The 22,281-nt window shown below is 48.3% G+C and overlaps 1 protein-coding gene across 5 annotated transcripts in view; it reads right to left on the reverse strand.

The window, feature by feature from the left end:
• The window catches only part of PLCG1 (phospholipase C gamma 1), a 95,369-nt gene extending 73,558 nt beyond the window's left edge, over positions 1–21,811 (reverse strand). For 2 of the 5 annotated variants that reach the window (XM_074970203.1, XM_074970200.1), the window contains exons 1-2: positions 21,180–21,468; positions 20,527–20,879 (exon numbers count right to left, since the gene is read on the reverse strand). In XM_074970203.1, coding sequence (XP_074826304.1) covers positions 20,527–20,728 — 202 coding nt within the window. In that variant the 5' untranslated portion in view covers positions 20,729–20,879; positions 21,180–21,468. Of the gene's footprint in view, positions 1–20,526; positions 20,880–21,179; positions 21,469–21,792 lie in introns of those variants that run through there. The other 3 variants (XM_074970201.1, XM_074970204.1, XM_074970202.1) reach the window with 3 other exon arrangements.
• Positions 21,812–22,281: the final 470 nt, after the last annotated feature.

The raw sequence follows: 22,281 nt of genomic DNA on the forward strand, positions 1-22,281 counted from the left end.
GTTTCTCAAGGAAATGCATATCCATATTGTTAGCCATAGGTGCTGGAAGCAGGTGTGCTGGGGGTGCTGCTGCACCCCCTGGTTTGAAGTGGTTTCCATCCTATACAGGGTTTACAGTTTGCTTCAATTGTTCTCAGCACCCCCACGATACAAATTGTTCCAGCCCCCCTGTTGTTAGCTGTCTGGTTTATTAAAGAGGGACAAGAGTAACCCAGTTGAGGCCCCACACATCCTTGTTCTTCCTGGGTGAGAGATACCGCTAAGAGGAAGTTATCTCTGGATTCTAGTGTCTGCAAAGCCCCAAACCCAGCAATCCTTCCCCCTTCAAGGAGAAATAAAAATTAACAAGGAAAAGCTGCTATTTTAGTGCAATGCAATGGACAAGCTCCCCCTTCTGCTCTGCAGTTGAATAACCATCCCAGCACTGTCCCCAGTAACGCGAGTGCTCTCATGAACGGACGGTCAGATTCTGCCACTCTAACTTAATGCACAAGCAATAGCACGGACTCAGGTAAAGACATTTGCTTTGGGACTCAGGAAACCCAGGTTCAGTTGCCACCTCTGTCGCAGGATTTCAGTTCGACCCTAGGCAAGTCACAATCTCTCTGGGCCTCCATTCGCCATCTGTAAAAATAGGGAGCACAATATTTCCCAAGCTCAGTGGTTTTCAACTTGTGGTCCGTGGGCCCCAGGGTTCCGCAGACTATGTCTAAGATTTCCAAAGGGGTCCGCACCTCCATTCGAAATTTTTTAGGGGCTCTCAAATGAAAAAAGGTTGAAAACCACTGTCCTCAGATCACACAAGTATTGTGAAGATAAATACATTAATCCTGGCACTAATGCTACTATGAGGGATGCCATGTACATAAATAGATTACACTTGGACTTCTTGCATTCACAACATGAATAAGGCTGGCAGATTTGTACCCAGTAGGAGTTCTATTAATGGAGTCATCAGAAAACAAATCAGCGTTTGCTCTAAGCTAGTGTATTTGGTTGACGTGTGCAGTTAGATGGTTGTTATAGTCCTCTTAGCCCCACCCCAGAAGTGGACACATACATAGTGTGTGCAGGTATATGCCTTTGGGATGGAAGGTGCTATGCAAATATCATAAGATACTCGAGATGGGACCAACCTGGAACACCAGAGTTCCCCACTCACCCTGAACTCTGGGAATGTCCCAGTCTGGATCTAGATCTGAACACAAAGGCTTGAGTCCCTTGCTAATAAATATCTGCCAGGCAGTACAGAACAAAAGACGTCTACGGGGCAGGGTCTTTACTTTTAGGCTCCTACGATATTTTGCATATCCAGGCAATGGCAGCGTCCCTCTAGCAGAAACACTGTACCTGGGAACCAGCCCTTTGTTCCCAACCCCTGTCAAGTGTGGTGCAGGCCAGCTGTGAGAAGAGCAATGTAGGCAGCACGTGGGGTACGCTCCCCCGTGCCGTAAGCGCAGAAGGTGCTCCGTGTGGCTTTGCTGTGGGTACTGCTATTTCCTGCCTTAATCTCGAGATGTTGCTGCCTCAGCTTCATCTCTGGCTCATGTGCTCTGTGTCTTGTACGCTCCAGCACTCGGTCCCCCCACCACCACCTGCACAAATCATTGTCAAACAAAGTGAAACACGTGATGCAAGGACAGACAAACAGTTTATGATCCCTGCTAACCGAAGCCAGCTGTCACACGCAACAGGCATTTAGAGAAGGCTTCAAGTGGGAGGAGAGGGTGCTCAGAAAAGGGTCTTCCTCTCCTTTCGCCCTGACTCCCCGTGCCCCGTGCACGTCCAGCCCTAGAGCATTCACCCAGTGCATGTCCAGCCCTAGAGACAGCGTTCCCAGTTAGCTATGCAGCTCAGGAAAGGGACGGAGGAGGGATTTTTTTCTGGAGGGGCTGACTACCGATTGCAAACCACATGACTCAGCTCCTCAGAGCGGAGGATCCTTTTTCATTCCAGTTTATAACATGGTACAAGGGGAGAGAACTGTTCACAGGAGGCTCGGGAGAGAGGAGATCGTCCAATTCCATGCATCCCCCCCACCCATGAACTGGCTTGGATCAGCATGCGTGTGCCATGGACCCAGGAGAGGGTAGGAGGCAGAGAACCTCCTCAGCGATCACTCCTTTCCTACAGAGAAATTTACAAAATTCCTTTCCAAATAACCTGCCTTTCTGCAGGGCTAATAGGCAAACCCTTATCAGGCTACCTCTGAGCGACTAGGTGACCCAAGAACCTGAATGATGACAAGCTTTCATTAAGCCCACGTGAAGCCCGAAGCAAAGGAAGTAAAGGGACAGGGACTGTACACACAGGCAGCTACTCTGAAGAGAGCTGGGCGTTTCCGTCACACTTGTCTCAGGGTCAAAAGGCCAAGACTGTGACCAGGTTGACACTAGGAAATTAGGAGAGCATAAGCACATCGCTCAAGGGCGTGAATAATTCACACCCCTGAGCAGCGTAGTTAAGCTGACCTATTTCCGCACGTAGACAGCACTAGGTCATTGGAAGAATTCTTCCATCGACCTAGCTGCTGCCTCCTGGGGAAGTGGATGAACTACAACGATGGGAGAACCCCCCCCCCTCCAGTGGTAGTATCTACTACCTAGCTTTTATAGAAAAAAGAAAAGGAGGACTTGTGGCACCTTAGAGACTAACCAGTTTATTTGAGCATGAGCTTTCGTGAGCTACAGCTCACTTCATCGGATGCATAGCATATCGTGGAAACTGCAGAAGACATTATATACACACAGAGACCATGAAACAAAACTTCCTCCCACCCCACTCGCCTGCTGGTAACAGCTTATCTAAAGCGATCATCAAGGAGGGCCATTTCCAGCACAAATCCAGGTTTTCTTACCCTTCCCCCCCCGCCCCCCCCCACACACATACAAACTCACTCTCCTGCTGGTAATAGCCCAGAGTGAGTTTGTATGTGTGTGGGGAGGAGGGGGGGGGGGAAGGGTGAGAAAACCTGGATTTGTGCTGGAAATGGCCCTCCTTGATGATCGCTTTAGATAAGCTGTTACCAGCAGGCGAGTGGGGTGGGAGGAAGTTTTGTTTCATGGTCTCTGTGTGTATATAATGTCTTCTGCAGTTTCCACGATATGCTATGCATCCGATGAAGTGAGCTGTAGCTCACGAAAGCTCATGCTCAAATAAACTGATTAGTCTCTAAGGTGCCACAAGTACTCCTTTTCTTTTTTCTATTTATGAATACAGACTAACACGGCTGTTACTCTGATACCTAGCTTTTGTAGCTCTTCCGGCTGGACTCGGAGAGTAGGGCCAAGTGGCTGGGAGACAGCATGAGCTAGTGATAATGGCACCGGCCTGGGAGTCAGGGGACCTGGGCTCTAAGTCCTAGCTCTGCCGCTGACGTGCTGGGTGACTATCCCCTCCCGGTGCCTCTGCTGCCCCTCCCCATCTCCATCTGTCCTGCCTACTTTACAATGTAAGCTCTTTGAGGTGGGGACTGTCTCTCAGCACCGAGCATGATATACCTTCAGTCTTTGCTAGGGCATTTCAGTGCTAGTGGAATATAAAAACACCACAAAAAAGCATCAAACCAGGAAGTGCCCTAAAACCCTTGTTTAAAAAAGCAAGCAAGCAGGGCCTGGGTCCTAGATTGTAAGAGGCTGGAGTTTGTTTTGTACAGCTGCACTAGACACCAGGACTAGGAGCCAGGACTTCCGAGTCATAAGCCCAGCTCCTCTACCAAAACTTGGTGTCCTTAAGCACTTGACTTCACTTCCCTGACTCAGTCTCCCCATTTGGGACAATACTCGTTTACCTGCCTCAAGGGGAAGCTAGAAGGGTTAAAGCACTTTGAAGATGTAAAATGCTGTATAAGGACTACAGGAAATATTACATTTAAATGGAATATATATAGGTATATATATACGTGCACGTGGCATGAGAGAGAGTTGAGACTTTCCACGAAACCCACCACCAGGAGTGAGGCCAATTGGCAGACTTAGCAGTAGAACTATAGGTAGTTTGTAGCAAATAATTTATTCAAGGAATTTTCCTGTTCATCTGATGGTTTTTCCTCTAATGTGTTTACTTGAAGTTACTCTCTGACTAGTTCTCAGTCTTGTTTGGAGGCATGTCATCATGAATACTCCATACAGGAAACTCAAGCTCTTCTTAATAAGGCACATGCTATGGTTCCATTCCCCGATTGGATGAGCTGGTACAAGGGGAGGTTTCTGGGGCAAGGAGGTGTTTGAAATTTGTTCTCCTACAAACACTCTTCAGTGCTCGCTTAAGGTTTGCTGTCTCCACAAATGCTCCCGCCAGAAAATTCATGGCGAGTGAACATGAGAGGGGGGATAAACATAGACAAAGTGGCAGTGCTTAAAAAAAGTGAGTGAATCCTTGCAAAAAAATAAAATAACCCAGCACACCTGCATGTTTTGTTTTTTTAATAAAAACATTTAAGAGATGTGCCTGGTCTGTTAAACACATGTAATCAGAGCTTTCACTCAATTTCATAAAATCACTAGAAACAACATAGGTGCAATATGGTGACACCCTGATACACAGAGAGACGTGCTGACAATATTCCTGTGTAAGGTCTCTTTGCACAAAAGCTCCCTGTTGTAATGGCGACCAGGGGTGTGCGCAGGAATTTAAATTTGACTGCTTTTGGAGGGGCATGTTCTGTGCCCCTGCCACGGCCCCAGGGAAGCAGAGGAGCTCTGTGCCCCTGCCAATTATTGCGGGATGCCCCTGCTTGCGCTCCCCCGCACCCAACCCCATGCATGCCCCTTATGGTTACTGTTTTGTTTCTGATATTTACATGGCAAGGATTTGTAAAGCTGTTAAAGCTTCCTAAGTAAATAAATAGTATAGAAGTGAGTGAATTCTCACTGAACATTGATACAGCTTTCACCCAGCTCAGCAGAGACCCGGGAACTGATTAGCCCGGTCATTTCTAGGCTCTGGCGACACTAGGGGAAACACATCGTCGTTCTCCCCTAGTGCAGCTCTCCTGGGGTCAGCAACGGTGGAAGCTGCAGTGTAGAGAGGGCGGCGGCATTTTGACCACCCTGGCAGCTAGACTTGCACGGTTGGGCAACGAAGTGGTAAAAGCACCAGACAAGAGCCCCGTGTATGCTACAGCATTCATCACTCCCGCTACTAGAGGAACTGCCCCAATTGTGAATGATGGGGCTAAATTTTGCCAGAGCCGACGTGGACCTGGAGACAGTCCCCCCGGACCAGGTTTAAGGCAAAGCAGGGAGGCCTGCACTGGTACCTGCCATCCTGTGGCTGCACAGAGCACTTCAGTCCTCTGGGACTGTCCATCTGGCACCATAAATGAGCAGCACGGGCTTGATCCTGCTGCCACTCATGTCAGCAGCGAAAACTTTCCCTAACTTAAATGGAAGTGGGATCCGGCAGAAGTCCTGGGGCTGCTGGAAGGGTCGGCGAGCGGCCCAAGGTGAGCTCTTCCGCGCTGTACTTGAAGCCTTCACCCTCGACCCCCTCCCCGCCTCCTTTCCCAGGAAGGTCATCATTTTAGAGGGAAAAAAATAAAACCGAGGGAAAGCAGCAGCCAAGGATTTGCGAGTACCACAATCTCGCCACCCTTCCAGCAGCCCTGTGTTATTCTCCAGAGCAGATGGTGCGACGGTAACAAGATCGGAAAGGTCCTGCAGAGGACAAAGACTGATCAATAGAGTGACTCTGATGCAGCTCTTCATCTCAGCATCCAAGGGGGTTGGGACTGAGGGGCAGCGGGGTGAGGAGGGAAAAGAAACCGAAGCACCAGGTTTGATTCCAGGAACTGACACCAAGGAGCGGCACCGCTCTCTCCAGAGCCCAGGAAACCAGATTGCAGACAGTAACACCTCCACACAGCTAGAGGCCCGCGGTCCACTAGCAACACAGCACTTGGCATTAACGGGATGGGGATGGGGCTGTACCATTCAACAACTGGGAGAAGAGACATCGGGAGCATGCCAGCTACGCCTCTGCGGAAATACTCTGGGGCTGGTCGAAGGCGTGGGAGAGGCATCAACGCTGGGACCATGGTGATACTAATTAGGAAGTCATGACAGCAGCTCCAGGCATCAGTGCCTTTAAAAGCAGCTCGGATAGGATTTTGGTTCATCGTTTTGTTTTGGGTTTTTTTGGGTGGAGGGATTAATTTAGTGAAGAGAGAGATGGTGACTTGATAGCCCGGGAGAATGAATCCGTCTGTCCCCAGAGCAGGTACTGCAGGGGGAGAGGCAGGTCAAGACGTTGAACATGATGCAGGAAGACGATCAGTGATAAGGAAGAAAAGCGAGGAGAAGTCAGGAAAGGAAAAACAGCCTAATGAGCAGGGGAAAGGACAGTAAGTAAAGAACAGGAATAAATTCTGACACTTAACGGGCATCTTGCCAAGCCATGGACAGCAACTGAGCAAACTCCAACACTACTGACGCTTTGGGATCAGAAGCGGCTCAGGGACAGGTGTAGGGCCTGAAACTACTTTTAAATTCTTGTTTTGAGACCAACTGGATTTTGAGCTCGCCAGGCCCCTCTGTGTGACTTGGCCAGGTCATGCAGCAAGTCAGGGTCCCGACTCCCAGCCCCTGCCCCTGCGACCAGGGCTTCTCATACTGCCAGGTCGCACCAACAGGAGCTTCTGGGTTTGTCCCCTCACTCTTGCTCTCTCTCTTGCCTGATACCGCCTCACCCCCACCCTCTGCCCTGATCCCCCACCTCCCCGCACCCTCGGCCAGCACGATGCTCAGTTGTAGTCAAAGGGAAGGGAAGCGGCGCTCCAAAAGGCGGAGCAGCCCCTCAATGTGGCACTGTCCCCAGAGCCACGTGCTAGGCAGGGAGGCGTTTGTGGGTGCTACGCTCCCCTTAACACTCCAGCCAACATCTCACCCTCCAAAACCACCAGCAGTGTCATACTTCCTTATCAAAACCCCAATCCTTGCTCGACACAGAGGGTTGTGAAATTGGGGTGGGTTACAATAAGAACCCAGGGTGTTTTCTAAGTTGCAGGTGGACAAGGTTTGAGAACCACCGATCTAGCCTACACAGGCATGAGAATCAATACAATGAACGATGCTGAGACTTTAGAGCAAGCCTGTGAAACAGATATTGGCTGCAAAAACAATTTAGAGGCGAGTTCTGCCCTCAGACGCACAAGCGTGGCAGCCACTAAGATCCGAGGGCAGAATGTGAACCTTTGATCCATTACATCCTTGAAGTAACTGAAGCTTCTCCTAGATACCATGGCACCTGTCCTGAGGTAGTGCCCTAGCACCTCCCAAACAAAGCCTCCCCTCATCCTCGTGCGGTAGTAACGTCCTGTCCATTTTAAAGGGGGGAATCAGGCACAGAGAAAATTGCATGACTTGCTCAAGGTCATAGACCAAGGCGGAGGCCAGCTCAGAAACAGAGCAACAGTACGAAACAGGAGAGGAACAAATATAAGTAGATACAACACAAACAAGTGACCTAGTAAATGCCGAGATTTTAAGATTCACTGATAAACTGATACTAGATATTGCCTAAGGAAAACAAAGGACAAGGGCACAGAAGTGGGGGAAGAGGAAGAACATGACAACCACACGCATGGCTTTTGATCATCACCCGGCACCTCACCCAGCATGTAAACAGGAAAAAGCCACTCAAACAACAGCCTCTAACCAGTATCTCCCCACTGAGATCAGAGTGACCCAGCAATCTGCCTTGATGTCTTGCCAATCCCAGACCAAGAGAAATCCTTTCAGGGAGGAGAAGTGCAGGGAAATTAAATAGCCTTTAACAGGAACCAAACCTGCCAGCATCAGCTTGGAAATCAAGACGTGTTGACGAGCAGAGACCAGGGAAGGGGACTGATGAAGACAGCTTGGTCTCTGCACAGTTTGGACATGAAGAGGGGGAGGTATGTGACACAGCTGGGTGTTTAACATTTTATCCCTCCCAGTGGGAGAATATTGATTTCCTTTAATGGAACTGAAGCGACCACGAATCTGAAGGGTCCACTTTAAGATGCAACTAACTGTGCCCTTTAATTTAGGCCAAGGAGATTATGGTACAGCCGGACTGGTCAGCTTCTATTTTTAAGCCAAAGCAGACTTTTGCTGTAGTTGGTTCCTTTCTGCCCTTACACAAACAGATGCTCTCCTGAAACAGAGTGCTAAGCGGTTTCTCCCTCAAATCCCTGCAAACAGGACCCAAGTTACCTCTTTCCAGCCTCTGACAGCCACAGCTCAAACCCTGTTCAGACCACAACTGAAGACGCATCTCTAAACCGAGCCCCTCGTGGACACAGAGGCAGGGCACAGAAGTCACCACAGATTCTAGCACAACTGGTATTCTTAGCACAGGCCCAGGACTGGACTATAAGGGATGATGCAGGTCAGGACTGCAGAGGCCACTGACAGAGCTGGGAACAGGGCGGTACTGGATTATAAATGGGGCTGCAGCAGGTCAGGACCCAAGTGCAATGGCAGGTTGTGCTCCTCCCACAACAGACTCTCCTTGCCTAAGAACACTTTATCTGCATCTTCCTTGTGCTCCCACCCCAGGCAGTGTGTGCTAGACTGCCCAAGAGAAGCACAGCTGTTGCAGCGGATGGTGGATGGAGACACGGTCACAAACACAACTGGTTCCTCGCCCTGCTGATGGCTTTGAAGCTCAGGACCAAGGCCTTAAACTGGAACAGCAGCGGGCTGGGAGCCAGAAGAGGGATGGGGACATGGGGGTGACGTGTTTGGGGAGGCTCTGCCCACCGAGGAGGCAGTGTTTGTACGTTCTGCGGATAACTAGACCTCTGTGCCTGTGTGTGAGGGACAGTCCAGACAGCTGTGGGGTGAGACTCAGAGGCACTGGCAGAGCCTTGATTAACGAGGGTTCCCCCAAGTGTCCACACAGCACCAAAAATCACTTTAAAAAACTGAACCTATTATTAAACAGAAGCGTGTCTGGTGTGCAGTGGTGGGGGAGGTATCAGCAAACCACATTTAAGCCATTTCCTGCCCCCACTTCTCCGGGGAAATGTTGTTCACCGAGGCCTCAGTTTTGCCAGCCAGCTCTATCTGAACACAACGTTCTGGCTGCACAAACCCAGTTGCAGGCTTGGACAATAAACTCTGTGGAGCAGAGAGGCGTGTCTTTTTACCCGTTATGTGCCAAGCACGTTGGGGGGGATTTCATTTAATGAAGTGATAACTGCACCCACAAAAACCTCATCACTGAGCTAGAGAAAAACTAGGGCCTGTTTCGATATGGGGAAGTTCTACACAAATCTCGGTTCACTTGAAAGACTCATCCATGTCTTCTCTGAAGGTCTGCCAACCACACATTTACCAGATATGGAGGCTGAGAAGCAATTTATATCCACTGTGGACTTTTCCTTTTCACAAATAAGACTGTTTATTAAGACAACGGCCCATATATTTTTGCACAGCTATGTTGACTTTGGCAGAGCTGTGCCAGTTTACATCAGCCGAGAATCTGACCCTCGGACTTTTTCAGGAGCGGATCTCTCTCTGCAAAGCCACCTCGCACCGTGGACTGATCAGTTCGTTCCTCTGGAATTCTGCCAATGGAACGCCCCTATTTTGACGCACTGCATGTGCAATAGCAGGACAAAATGTTGCAAAGTTGGCACTCCAGATCTCTAGAGCCACTTCGAGGGACAGAAGGAGAGAGAGAAAACACATCCTGATGCAGTTCAGTCACCGGCACCCCAGCTACACAAATAATGAATGCAAGGAAGACTGAGTTCCCACTTAGAGAGGGCCAGAAAATGTTTTTTTCCCTTGCAGAAAGTTGCTAATTTTTGGTGACACCCTAAAGACAACATTTGCAACAAAATCTTGAAGCTTTCTGCAGAAACAAATGCTTGTCCCGGAAAAATTCATTTAATCAAAAACCCAATTTTCCATCAAAAAAAAGTTTGGATCGAAAATTATTGACCAGCCCTACTTAAACTTTTTTTCAGAATGGCCAATCCCCCTGCACCTCTCTCAGAGGCCTCTATCCTTTGCATAGCTAGTCAGCACAGCAGCGCTCCTGCTCCACTTGCCAATTCATCTGTGGGCAACATGTTCATGGAACAGAATCAGAGAAGCAACAGAGGAAACTATGAGATCTTCGCCTTCACTTGCATGCAATGCAGGACACAGACACGAGATAAAGGATGTTTTAGATATTAAACTGGTACTACACGTGATCCTAGCCAAAAGGTTGAGAAAGTGATAACAGACATCCCAAACACAGAGAGATGTGCTAATAAGATTGACCCATGCACATCTGCGTGGAGGTCTTAGATGACCCCAGGGTTCTGAGAGCATTTTTCATTTGCCAGTACAAATCATGCTGCGTGAGAGTCTGTGCATGTGCGACTTCTCCTCCTCGCCCCCCCAACACATTCTCTTTTTCCCTGTCCTCCTCCAGAATGTCACGAACGCTCGACACACACACTGGCATGATCAGGTTTTTACTTAATAAACAAAAGCTTCCCCTTAAATGTTCCAAGCTTGTTTTAGGGAGAGATGTTCAAAAGCACTGAAAGGATTGAGGAGCACGAGCCCCGCTGACTTCCAATAGGACTTGTACTCCTGAATTTCATGGGTCCTTTGGAAAAATCCTCCCCCCAACAAGACACAGTCTCAGGATGCTGCTTCCCTTCGGTTTGACAACAGGGTTTGGTCAACTCATTTACATGCGGGTGCTTTCTGCTGCAGCAAAATGAGAGCCAGACACCTTCTCCAACAGACGTGACAGGCTCCCATGGGTCTCCCCCCAGTTTGACCTTTGCAACAGGTCCTGCCTTATTTTCTAAAGAGCTAAGATGTGAAAACTTAGTGTGACAAGTGCACTAAGCCTATGTCCTACAGGCAACCCCACTGTCCCACGTGAGCGCTTTATTGCATCCCCAGGGTCTCCAGTGCAGCTTTATTTGACCTGTAATTAAATCCAGACTTCTGCAAGGAGATGGTTTGTGATGCTCCCTTTGACTGACGGGCTTCACTGCATCCTGAGCTTGTTACCACACAGATTGGGGAATGGCAATAGCCACGTATCATCAGATTATTCATCTGGCAGGCAGGTTTCCTGGCTCCCTTCAGCAATGTTTTATGGACCGGATGATACAGGCACCAGGATTTCTAATGCCCCAGTTTTAGCCTAAGTGATGTCTTGCTTTGCCACAGAGAGATCCAGTTACATGCTCACATCGATCATCTGCAACCCAGGCTGCTAACAATGTTTTCAGCGTGCTTTGAAAAAAATCCCACGTGGCCGCTAGCAATCGCCATGCAGCTCGTGATCTCAGTGCTGCTAGCTAACGGGCGCCAGGAGCACACAGAGTGGCTTGGAGAGGAGGGGAAAAACATAGCACCTGTTCAATGGCACACAGCACCCCTAAGCAAACGGAGAGAAAGAAGAATGCCAATGGAAATTCCATGAGCGCATCCACAGGAAACCATCGATGTCCAGGACATTAACTGCCAACCTGGAGTTTGGCCAGAACATACCTGCTCTGCCAATGGGATCTTTAACAACCACAAGTGGTCAGGACCTCAGGTTTTACATCTCAGCTGAAAGATGGCACCTGTGACAACAATGTCACACCAGTCTGGTGCTGGGGCTGTGGATCGGAGAGAAGAGGGCTACTTACTCCAAGTTGCGAATTAGCAGGCACTAACCTATCCAGATCCTGCTTAGCATGGACAGACACGACTGTAGCACAAAGTAGCACAGCTGAGAACAAAACCCATATGCGGCCAAAGCAGAGATTTATTTTTTTTAATTCCATTTTATGTTGTTTGATATAGTTTCTTTCTGGTGTAGAGAAAAGATTCAGTCTCTCTCTTACTGGCGACTCCAGGAGACCCCAAAGGATACAGCAGCCGCATAAAGGATTTCCCCTCCACCCCACCAAGTCTCCCTGCCCAATGGTGCGTTTCATTCTGTAAAACTGTCATATCATCTGTTTCACCCAGGGCAAGGAATGCGCTGCAGCAATCGGCATAAACTGGAATACTTCTGTGGAGTCCCAAGAACCCTCTCTCTTCCCCTCAACCGCAAAACTCCTGTTCCTAGAATTTTGGAGATTCCATTAGTTCCATGCAGCTTTGAGAACAGGCCACTTTTTTCTATCATATTCAGTACTCTGGGTTCCAGTCTGATCTCTGCCACAGACTTGAGGAGGACAAGTCACTCCTCACTACGTCCATCTCCCATCTGAAAAATACCAATGAGGCTTTTTTATCCGCCTTTGGGGAGGGTTAAGTAATATAAGGAAGAATACCACGAGGCACATGGCATTAGTAATACTCTGTCCTTCGCCCTGAGGTTCTCAAAGCACTTCAGAGTTATTTGGTAACCACGCCAGTCTGTTGGCACAGATAGAGAGTTACTGTTCCCATTCTACAGATGAAGAAGCTAAGGCACAAAGCAGTGAAGAGGTCACACAGTGACTCAGATGACTGGTGCAGGGATCCAAGACTGTTTAAGGCTGTAAAAACTAAACCTACTGCAAAACTCCCGACCGAGACATAAGCTACGAAAACAATCAATGCAAAAGAGAGAGAGAGGCAGGCCAGCATTTCAAACCCAGTTCATTCAGGCTACATTTACTACCACGTTCACGTATCTGACAGGCAAGACTGCAAGTTTCCACACGGCAGAGTCGAACAAACATAAATCTTATTTGCATCAGCCCTGGAAAACTGGAAGTAAAGTGACAGCAACCCCACAGCTAATAAGACTTTGATCCCCGCCGCACGGGGCCCACTGCAACCCTTCTCAGTCAGCAGGGCTTAGAAATTAAAACTGGCGCTTTACAACTCAATCCCCCAGGAGCCAGGGAGGAGGAGGAGAAAGTGACGAGACCAACAGAACCGGCATGCAGTGGGCAGAGCAACGGTGCTGGTCGCACACGTAACACAGGTCTCTCTCTTCCCTGAAAGGCAACCCGCAGGAGGAAAGCCTGCGTCCCTTCTTGGCCTCTCTAGGGTATCTAGAGAAGGCCTGAAAGATGGACGGGAGGGAGGTTGTTTTTGAAGGGCTTTTCGAAAACAAGTCTTGTCTAGCCTGTTCCTCCGAAAGACTCGATGGAGGACAAGAAAAAGTAGCAGGATGAGGACACAGCAGACAAGCAAGCGGAATCTGACTGAGAGGGGAAGTAGCTTTTAATCAGACCGTTTCCATGTTGTTGTTTTTTTCTTTTGAGGAGACGAGAGTTCTTTGCTCACCCACATTTAAACACAAACACCTCACTAAGCAGTAAGGAGAAAAGGTCTGTTCGGTAAAGATGGAAATACCCCTCTCAACCCTTCAAATAATAACATCAGAGACCTCCAGCAAAACCAGGGGTGACCAGATCATTTACACTCGACACTTAAGGTAAAAAGACAGGCAGAACCTCCCGCCACCAAAAAAAAAAAACAAAAAAAAAACTTTTTTTTGTGAGGCTTCATTACCCACCACAAAGCAGCACCTTGTCACCTTTCCCACCTTGACAAATAGCTGGTAGCAGCTTCATGAACCACATGGGATAAGATACATGTTGCACAAACAGCAAAGTGGAGTATCTGTACAGAGAAGTTTCAGAGTAACAGCCGTGTTAGTCTGTATTCGCAAAAAGAAAAGGAGTACTTGTGGCACCTTAGAGACTAACCAATTTAATAAATTGGTTAGTCTCTAAGGTGCCACAAGTACTCCTTTTCTTTGTACAGAGAAGGGAGATGGTTTATATTTCTCACTCTGGAGGAGCCATTGTGATGCAATAGTTGAGGCTGGGTTCTGTTTACAGTGGGCAAGGTTAATACCAAGACTCGCTGTTTAACAGTGCTCTGAAATCCACATTCTTTCTCAGACTGTCTCAAAAATTGCTATTCCTCATGGGGATCCAAGGTAGGGTTAGTGGTCTAAATCTGGATTTGTTTGAGCAAGGGGCTCCTGAGATACAGGCCCCCTAAAAGTCACATTATTTCAAAAATATATATATAGTTCTTGTAATGTTTTGCACACAGCTGGGGCTCAGACTATGACACTGATCCTCCCCAAACTGATATGACCCACTTGGGTCTCATTACACTTAAAGCAGGAGATCATCCCGTTTCTTTTACAGAAAAATAAATGTATCTGCTCCAAATTCAGCTGAATCTCGGAACAAACCTTGAATTTTCCAAGGAGTTTCACGACAAACTCATTGATTAAAAAATGGCCAAAAAAATTAAAGTTTCACATTCCAAGTTATGATTTTTGAGCCCCTACAGATTAAAAAGTTACAAATGGCAGCTAGCTAAAAACATGCACTTGGTGGGAGTACTGTGGGGTCTGCATTGATTAACACAAAGAATGAAGAAGTAAGAGTTCTTCTTCATCATAACAGACAGCCTTATACACCACAATGGGCTGACAACCATTTTTTTTATGACCAGCTCTATTAGGAAGTATCAAGGGCTGATATATCAAAGACCATGATCTCCGAGAGGCTGTGGAGGAGTTTGTCCTGGATTGAATGAACAATTTCATAATTACCAGGATCTTGTGTGAAGTCGCTCATCGAGAACGCAGTGTTTGGTAATGACTAGAGCTAGCTGAGTTATTTTAGCTGAAAAAAATATTTATTGATAAATGGCCTGTTTGCAGAATCTCTCATTTTTGGAAAGGGGAGCCACCATTTTGCAAATTAAAAGGTTTTTTGTTTGAGAAGTTTGATCCAGCTCCTGTCAGTGGATTCTGACCTTCATCAAGAGGGGCAGAGCTCTGGAGCTAACTGAACGGTTAACAGCAGGATCAGCAATGGCTCCTCCCACACAGAAAAGATTCTTCCTCAGAGCCCAGCTGGTTGAAAATCCTTTTCTGCCTGAAAGAAACTGTTTCTTTGTCGGAGAGGTTAACTAAACAAAGCCCACACCTGGGCAATTAACACCACCAAAACTGAGGGTCAGTTAAGGTTGCTCTTTATGTAATATACCTAACGCAAAACCTACAAAGCAAGGAAATGAAGAGTTTTGGGTACCAGCAATACGTATCCTCTACTCCCCATCCAGACATCCACCCCTCCATTAGCACCGTAGCCTTAACTCTGCCCCCACAGGACTCCAGCCTCCCTGCATGCCCTTCCCCAAACCTCCCGTATGTAGTTTCACAGGACTGTGCAAAAGGTGGCATGTGGGGAAGTCCAGTCTGTCCATGGTGGAGGCAAGCAGATGGAATTTGGGGAAGAGGGTGCTGACGGGCTGCAGCCGCGGCTGTGGTGCGTTCTTAGCCTTGGGTCAGCCACAGACATGCGGAGTTCTCCACTCCAGCCTTTACAAACGGGTTAGCTGTCTCCAGTTAAGTGGCAATCGAATCCAGACTACATTTAGGCACCTGAGTAAGAGTGCTGAGCACCTTTGAAAGTCAGGCCACTTTTACATATATGACTAAATAGGGATTTATGAGCCTAACTCCAGGCACTACGTTTAAGAGTGTTGGCCTGCTAGCTCAGGTTCACATAGCGCCATTCGCCTCAGAATACCTGAAAGCACACTCAGGCCCCGTTCTTGTGACACACTGAGAACACACTGCACCCATAAGTACGCTCAATGCCTCACAGGACTGGGCCCTAAAAGAGCACTTCAACCAGGAGGGAAATGCAGCCACCTCTCCGGTGGAACAAAACTAAGAGAGTGTCACAACACTCAGAGCTCAGGGCAGAACAGGAATAGTGACACAAACAACTACAAGAGAAGCTTGGGGAGGCAGAATGTAACCCAGCTGGTACCAGGGGAGGACCCCAGAGCTAAGAGTGCTACATTTGTGAATGACCACCAATGGTCAGGACCTTTCTTCAGCCAAAGGTGCAAGGCCCGCTCCTAACTGGAGGTCATGGCCTCAAAGTCAGCTGCTGAGCCAGCCGGAAAGACGAGCAAGCCACTAAAACTGCCACCCCTAGAAAACCTTACAAAGCAGCCATCCCTGGAAAGCCTTACACAGCAGCCTGGTGTGAGAGAATGGGACCTGAGCAAAAGCACAATACAGCTGTGCTATCTGCACCACTCCCATCCATGCTGAGTTCCCAGCACTGTTACGAGCCCCCACTTTCCTACAAGTCATTTGTCTGTTATCCACCCCAGCTTGGTTCCTGGGAGAGTGTGTGTGGGGAGGGGTTTCCCAGCTTTACCTATCAAACTCAAACGTCTACAGGGAAAGGAATTAAGGCCTTCCACATTTCAGGCACCTAATTCCATATTTAGGTGCCTAAATGTAAGTGCCCTGAATCTCAGAGGCCACTGAATGCAATGGGAGCTGCAGGTGCTTAGCCACTCTGAAAAAACCAAGCCACTCTTATTTAGGCGCTTAACTTTAGAATGACCCATTAAAAATTCTTTCTTTCCCAAAGGAGCTGAAGGAAATTTGTTATCGAACAGCAAATGGTCTAGCTTGGACCCCAATCCTTCAAAGACTTATTGTGCCCCTGCTTAAATTCATACATGAATAGTCTCTTCAAAGTCAATGGCATTACTTCTGTGTAGGCGTTTAATCAAGTGCCTACATCTTTGCAAGATTGGGGCCTCAAAAATCTGAAAAATCCTGGAAACTTTAACATACTCTAGATCTTGAAACTCTAGATAACATATTGTCATTAGAAGGGGAAGAATTCTCATAGACAGTCAGTCCCTCACTGTTTTACCTACTTGCTTAAAGCAAACAAACCTGTCTACTGGACCAAGGCAATAAAATAAAAATTCATTGGACACAGTTAAGGAAAAATGTAATATAGTGTTAAAGTCAACAGGAGATGTGCACCTAACTCCCTTGGGCCCCTTTGCAAATTCCAGCGTGAAATTAGGTAAGGATCCCCAGCACTGTGACTGTGCACTACAGAAAGCCTGGCATATTCCACCCCAGAGAAAGCTGCATTTCTGCGGCGAGTCCAGCGATCCCCGGACATGCAGAGTCTGTAAGTCCTTCTGTGATGCACCAGATGGAAGATGCTATTGAAACAAGAGGTCATCTGGCTCTCTTTTACAATTGCTTCAGCCGCCTGAACTATCTCTGCAGCTTTGTGGCATGCACAGAACTGAACAACTCAGCCCTTTTCAGTCAGGAACCTGTCATGTCTATTTCCGCCTAACACTTCCCTTTCTAGTCTTCTCTCTGAAGTGGGAAATCACATCCCACCATCAGCTCTAACTGTTGCAGTTAAACTCTACCCTCCCTCACCTCTATTAACCAACCTTACCCCCAACATTTATTATTTGTATTGCAGTAGGAGCCCCAGTCATTGATCAGGACCCCACTGTGCTAGGTGCTGTACAAACACAGAGAGAGGGAAAAAAAAAAAAAGACAGTCCCTGCCCCAAAGAGCTCACAGTCTAAGTGTGAGATAAGTGACAACATATGGATACCGACAGGTGCGGGGTACGAGGAAAGGATGAGCCAATACTGGTCAGCATGACAGGCAGGGGTCTCAGCACACCAACAGCCCAAAGAGCTTTGTAGGCATCACGGCAAAGGGGATTTTTGAGGAGGGATGTGAGGGCGGATAATGAGGGAGCTCTGCAACGTTTACGGGGAGCACCTCCCAAGTGCATGGGGCAGCACAGGAGAAAGTGCGGAGGTGCCTATTTGCAAGTGTAACTGGAGGCTGGCAGCGTGGGCCAAGCACCACGAGCTCGAAAGGGAACGAGAGACGATAGGTACGGTGGGGATAGGCCGTGAAGGGCCTCGAAAGTGAAGAGCAGCAGATTATGTTGGATGTGACAGAGAAGGGGATCAGGGGATGTACCTATTGCCCAACTCCCTTTATCGTGCTAATACATCTTAACATGCTGCCCTCACTGTTACAGAGCCAACGTGTTGCTTAGATTTCACTTACGCCCCTAACGCTTTTGGCGAGGAGAGGCCGCAGGGCTCCAGCCCTCCAGAGACTCATCTCCTTTCATAAGTCATTAGCCTAAAAAACGGGAACAGGCGCTGCTTGCCCTCCCTTGGTCCTGCAGGAAAAGCAGCTCCACTGAAGACTCCTGTGGCAATATTAAATGTTTCAAACCTCTGTGTTTTGGGCATCAAGACAGAATCACAATAAGCTGCGAGGAGAAACTGTGATCTAGTGGCTAACACATGCGATTGGGACAACCCTTGGGTCTGTCACAGACTCATTGTACAAGTTAGTCATGATGCTCGATGCATTATCGGAAGGCGCTAATATATATGGTGACGAGGGCAGTATAAGAATCTGTGTAAAACAAACCAGATCTTGCGTAAGTCACTGTGTGTGTTTCAGTCCCTGTTTCCTCTTGCAAAATAGGGATAATATTTACTCGCCTCACATAAGGTTGTGGGACTTAATTAAAAAGGGCCCTGAGCAACTTGGAAAGAAGTTAAAAGTAGTTTCCGGTTTGACCCCAGTACCTGAGCCCCCTACTAGTCTTTCTGGGTTTACGTGCACTATTTCCTATGCTTTTCTCACTCTTGTCCTTGTGTTAAAGAGCCACATCAAACGCCAAGGGAAACTGACTAAGGTCCTGAACCACCAAACAGGTCTGCTTATGGGTCTGCCTACACAAAGCAGCTTGCAGGATCAGGACCAAACGCTGAGGCCCACTACACACAAAGTGTTGTCAAATGCACAAAGGAAACAAATGGAAAAAAGGAAGTGTTCTTCTCTCATGCTTCAGGTCCTACATGTAAAAACAGAAGAGGGGTTTAAACTATTGGGTTGCCTTCTGTAAAGATGTTTTACAGAGCTTAGCTATCCTCAGATATAGAGGTGCTGTTAGTAAATATTTCATGGGGGAGGGGGTTTGTCACAGACTCCAACCTTATCCTAACTTTTTGCAGTCACTTACCAAGATGAAAGTCAAATAAATATCCAGCATTCTAGAGTGCTATTTAGTGTCTGATTTTTACAGCACCCATCTAAAGACTAACACACCACTCTTTACTTATGAGCCATGCAAACTGATCAAAGAGCAGGTGGTTAGCTTGCAGACAGAATTGTCTCAAGGAAGCAGAAACCAGATACCTTATCAATTATCACGCTGTTTCACGAAGGAGACAGGAGAGAGCCGCTCTCCTTTAGAATTCAATATTGATGCCCAGTTCGTACTACAAACATTGCAGGGACAGATACAAAGGATGCAGCCGTGACTTTAGACCTAGCCTACAGGCACCGTTCTTACTGGAACCAACTTCATACCAGATTACAGCCCCTACAAGCTAATGCACATCAGAGTACTAGCCATATAATTATTACTGGCTATAATTATATTAGTATGTCACAGTTTAGCTAGCACAGTTGACAAGAGGATTATAACTCATCAATCCACCACCCAGCTGTGACAACATCTGCTTATGTGCCTGCAAGAGAGAGAGAAACTGGTCACTCAATAGCTTATTTGACAAGACAAGCTTTCTTGTTTTGCAGATTGTTATCAAGCTCAAGGAAAATGAAAAGCAGCAGAAGAGTCACTACCCACAATGTTAATTTCTTCACCCCTATTTGGCACTGAAATCTCTCTCTCCAGTCCTCCATTGCTTCAGGTCTGACCTCACTGTAGTGATCAAAATCAGGGCTGGACCTACCAACTCTGTCCACAAATTTAAATACCAGAGTAAACAAAGCAGCCAACTAATTAATGGCTTTAAGATAAAAATTCGATCTACAGACAGTTAAGAGTCATTTAAGTGGCTAGACTGCTGTCCTCGTAAGTAGGCACTGATAACAAAAGGAGTGTGTATGTACATGGAGTGTGATTCCCACACAACTAACACACAAATCAAAGATGGTAGGGTGTCTGTGGGGGGGGGGGATCCAACTTGCTAAAAGTGGGTCAGGAGGTTAAATAACCCAATTTAGCTCCAAAGACTTCACACTTTTTGGATCATTTGCTCTCGCAAGTAAACCACAAAAATTTAAACTTCACTTTAATCCCGCCCCCCTCCCCCTCACACACAAACATTCAGGTACTCAGACCATGAGAACTTAGATACACTACATTACAGCAGCAAGGATGGATTAAAAATACTTTTAGTTTTTGAATCCTGAGGAAACAGGAAATCTATTTTTCTCTTGCAGTTTGAAGTTTTAGGAGGTGGAGGAGGGAGACAAAATAAAATGGGCCAAAACAGATGAATTATCAGATGATTAAGACAGATGTACTTCTTCCTCCGAGAGAAATAAGTGTTTATACTAAAACTGAATAAGAGTGATTCCGGATGGGCAAGAGGCCAGAATCTGGAGCTAGGTAGAAATGTAGGTGGCAGTTTTAGATCCAGATTTGGGTAGCACTACCACTTCCATACCAGTAGCGGAAACAGGAGAAAAACGGTCAGGCGATTTTTAAAATAAACTGGTTAGTTTATTGCCTTAGGGAAACTTCCACTGCTGCATCTATTTTGCAGAGATCCTCGCTTAGCCAAAACACAGCCCGTCACAGGGCCAGCCTCACCTCCATGCACCCACAAGACTGCCAATCCGTATTCATATTCGGATGTTTGGGGAATCAGAGGCAACAGTGGTTAGTGTTGTTTAAAAAAGACAGACAGAAAGACGAATCCACTTACTCGCTCCTTCTATTTTCTCCGACCCTCTGCTCCAAGTGATCTGCCTGGTTTCTAGCTTCACCTGGAAAGTTTTCCTCTCCGGCCTCTGCGATTTCTTCGAGTAAAACAAAGTCATCACGGTGCCAACTTCCAGACTCCTGCAGAGGTGAACCACCTCCGCTTCGGTCTGGACGCAGGGTCCATTGGAAAAGCCAGACGCCATAGCGCCCCTCCGCCGCCTCCTTCCCCAAACGCGGCGAGATTTCCAAACACAAGGGATCTGCAGCTCACTTGTGGCGCTTGGAAGACTTGAAACACAAACAATCCAAGAAGCAGCTTCAGTTCATGGCTCGCCGGGCAACAATCGCCCCTTCCTACAGGGGGGGAAAATGAGTGTTTATATGGGGGGGGGGAGGGAGGCTAGAAGGGCAAAAGCACAAACCGATCGCTTGTTCCCCCAGCTCTCCGCTTTTCACTCCCCCCCAGGCAGCAGAAAATCGCCTCTCTCCCGGTTTGAATCATGCACCATTTTTTTCCTCCTTCCCGAGCGGAGCCCAAAGCGAAAGCAGCCAGACACAAAGCATTCCCGAAGAGCCTGGCTCCTCCAGCAAGACTGGGTTGCAAAGAGCGCGTGCGGGGGGAGGGGGGGAAGGTTACTTTGTGGCCCGACTTGCCTTTTGTTCGGGGCCCCCGGTTACAGCCCGTCCCCCGCACGCCGCCACACACACGCACTGGCTTCCCACCCCCGCAGCTGGCGAGTCTCTCTCTGCATCGATCGGAGACGGAGACGGATCAGATCTCCCGAGAGCTCAGCAAGAAATGGCTGAAAAATCCAGCTGCCTGCCTCAGTTTCACCCTCCAGGGCTCTTTTGTGTCAATTTCACCCACCAGCCGCAGCGGGGATTATTCCAGCCCCTCCAGCTCCAACACGTGCATTAGGAAAAGGACACCCCACACACACAGAGCCGGGGAGGCGGGGGGCCGGAAATATGGGGCTCCCGGGGGGCAGAGAGCAGATCAATGGCTGCGGGTTCGCGCTCCCATTCCTTCCTGGCCGCGGGTTTTCCGCCCCTGGCTGGTTGCCTCCTGTTTAATGTGCCCCCCTTGGGGGAAGTGCCATGCGGCGAGTGAGCTGGCAGAGGTGGTATACTCTTCCCCCTTAGCCCGTCCCCTCCCAGCCTTCGTGTAAAACAAAGCAGGGCAGAGAAGCCAGAGATCAGCCTCTTAAAGAGACACCAGACCCGTTCCCTCTGGAGCCCTAGCCCCCTCCCCTCGGCACGCTGTTACCTTGCCTGGGGTGTGTGGTCTCTGCTTCGATCAGGTCCACAGAAGGCCTCTTCTAGCAGGAAAGCCCTGGGTGGGTATCAATCATCTTCACACACAGCCACATGTGCCGGGGGCAGGGGGGGAGGGCAACAAGGTGGCATGCAAGTGAGAGGCTGGAGGGGAAGGCACCTGTAGGACTGGGTGAAAGGGAGACAGATGGGGCAGCTTTCCTTCTTCCCCCTGTCCAAATCGGCTCTGGGAAAGCGCCCCTCTTCCCCCCACCCTTAGGAGTCACACGCCAGCCAGCCAAAGCTGTACTGCTTAAGGCTGGAGGGGGTGGCGGTCCTGGCACAGGGAAGCTTCCTTCTCTGCTCATGCCAGCCCCATGGCTAGGCTCCCAGGCTGGCCCTGCTCCTCCAGCTGCAGAACAGGGCAGTTTCTGCCTAATAAATCATCTCTCTCACATACACAGCTCACCCGACAGGATGGAAGGAAGACAGGAGAGTTTAA

Source organism: Natator depressus, chromosome 13 (assembly GCF_965152275.1).
Source record: "Natator depressus isolate rNatDep1 chromosome 13, rNatDep2.hap1, whole genome shotgun sequence".
Lineage (NCBI taxonomy): Eukaryota > Metazoa > Chordata > Testudines > Cheloniidae > Natator > Natator depressus.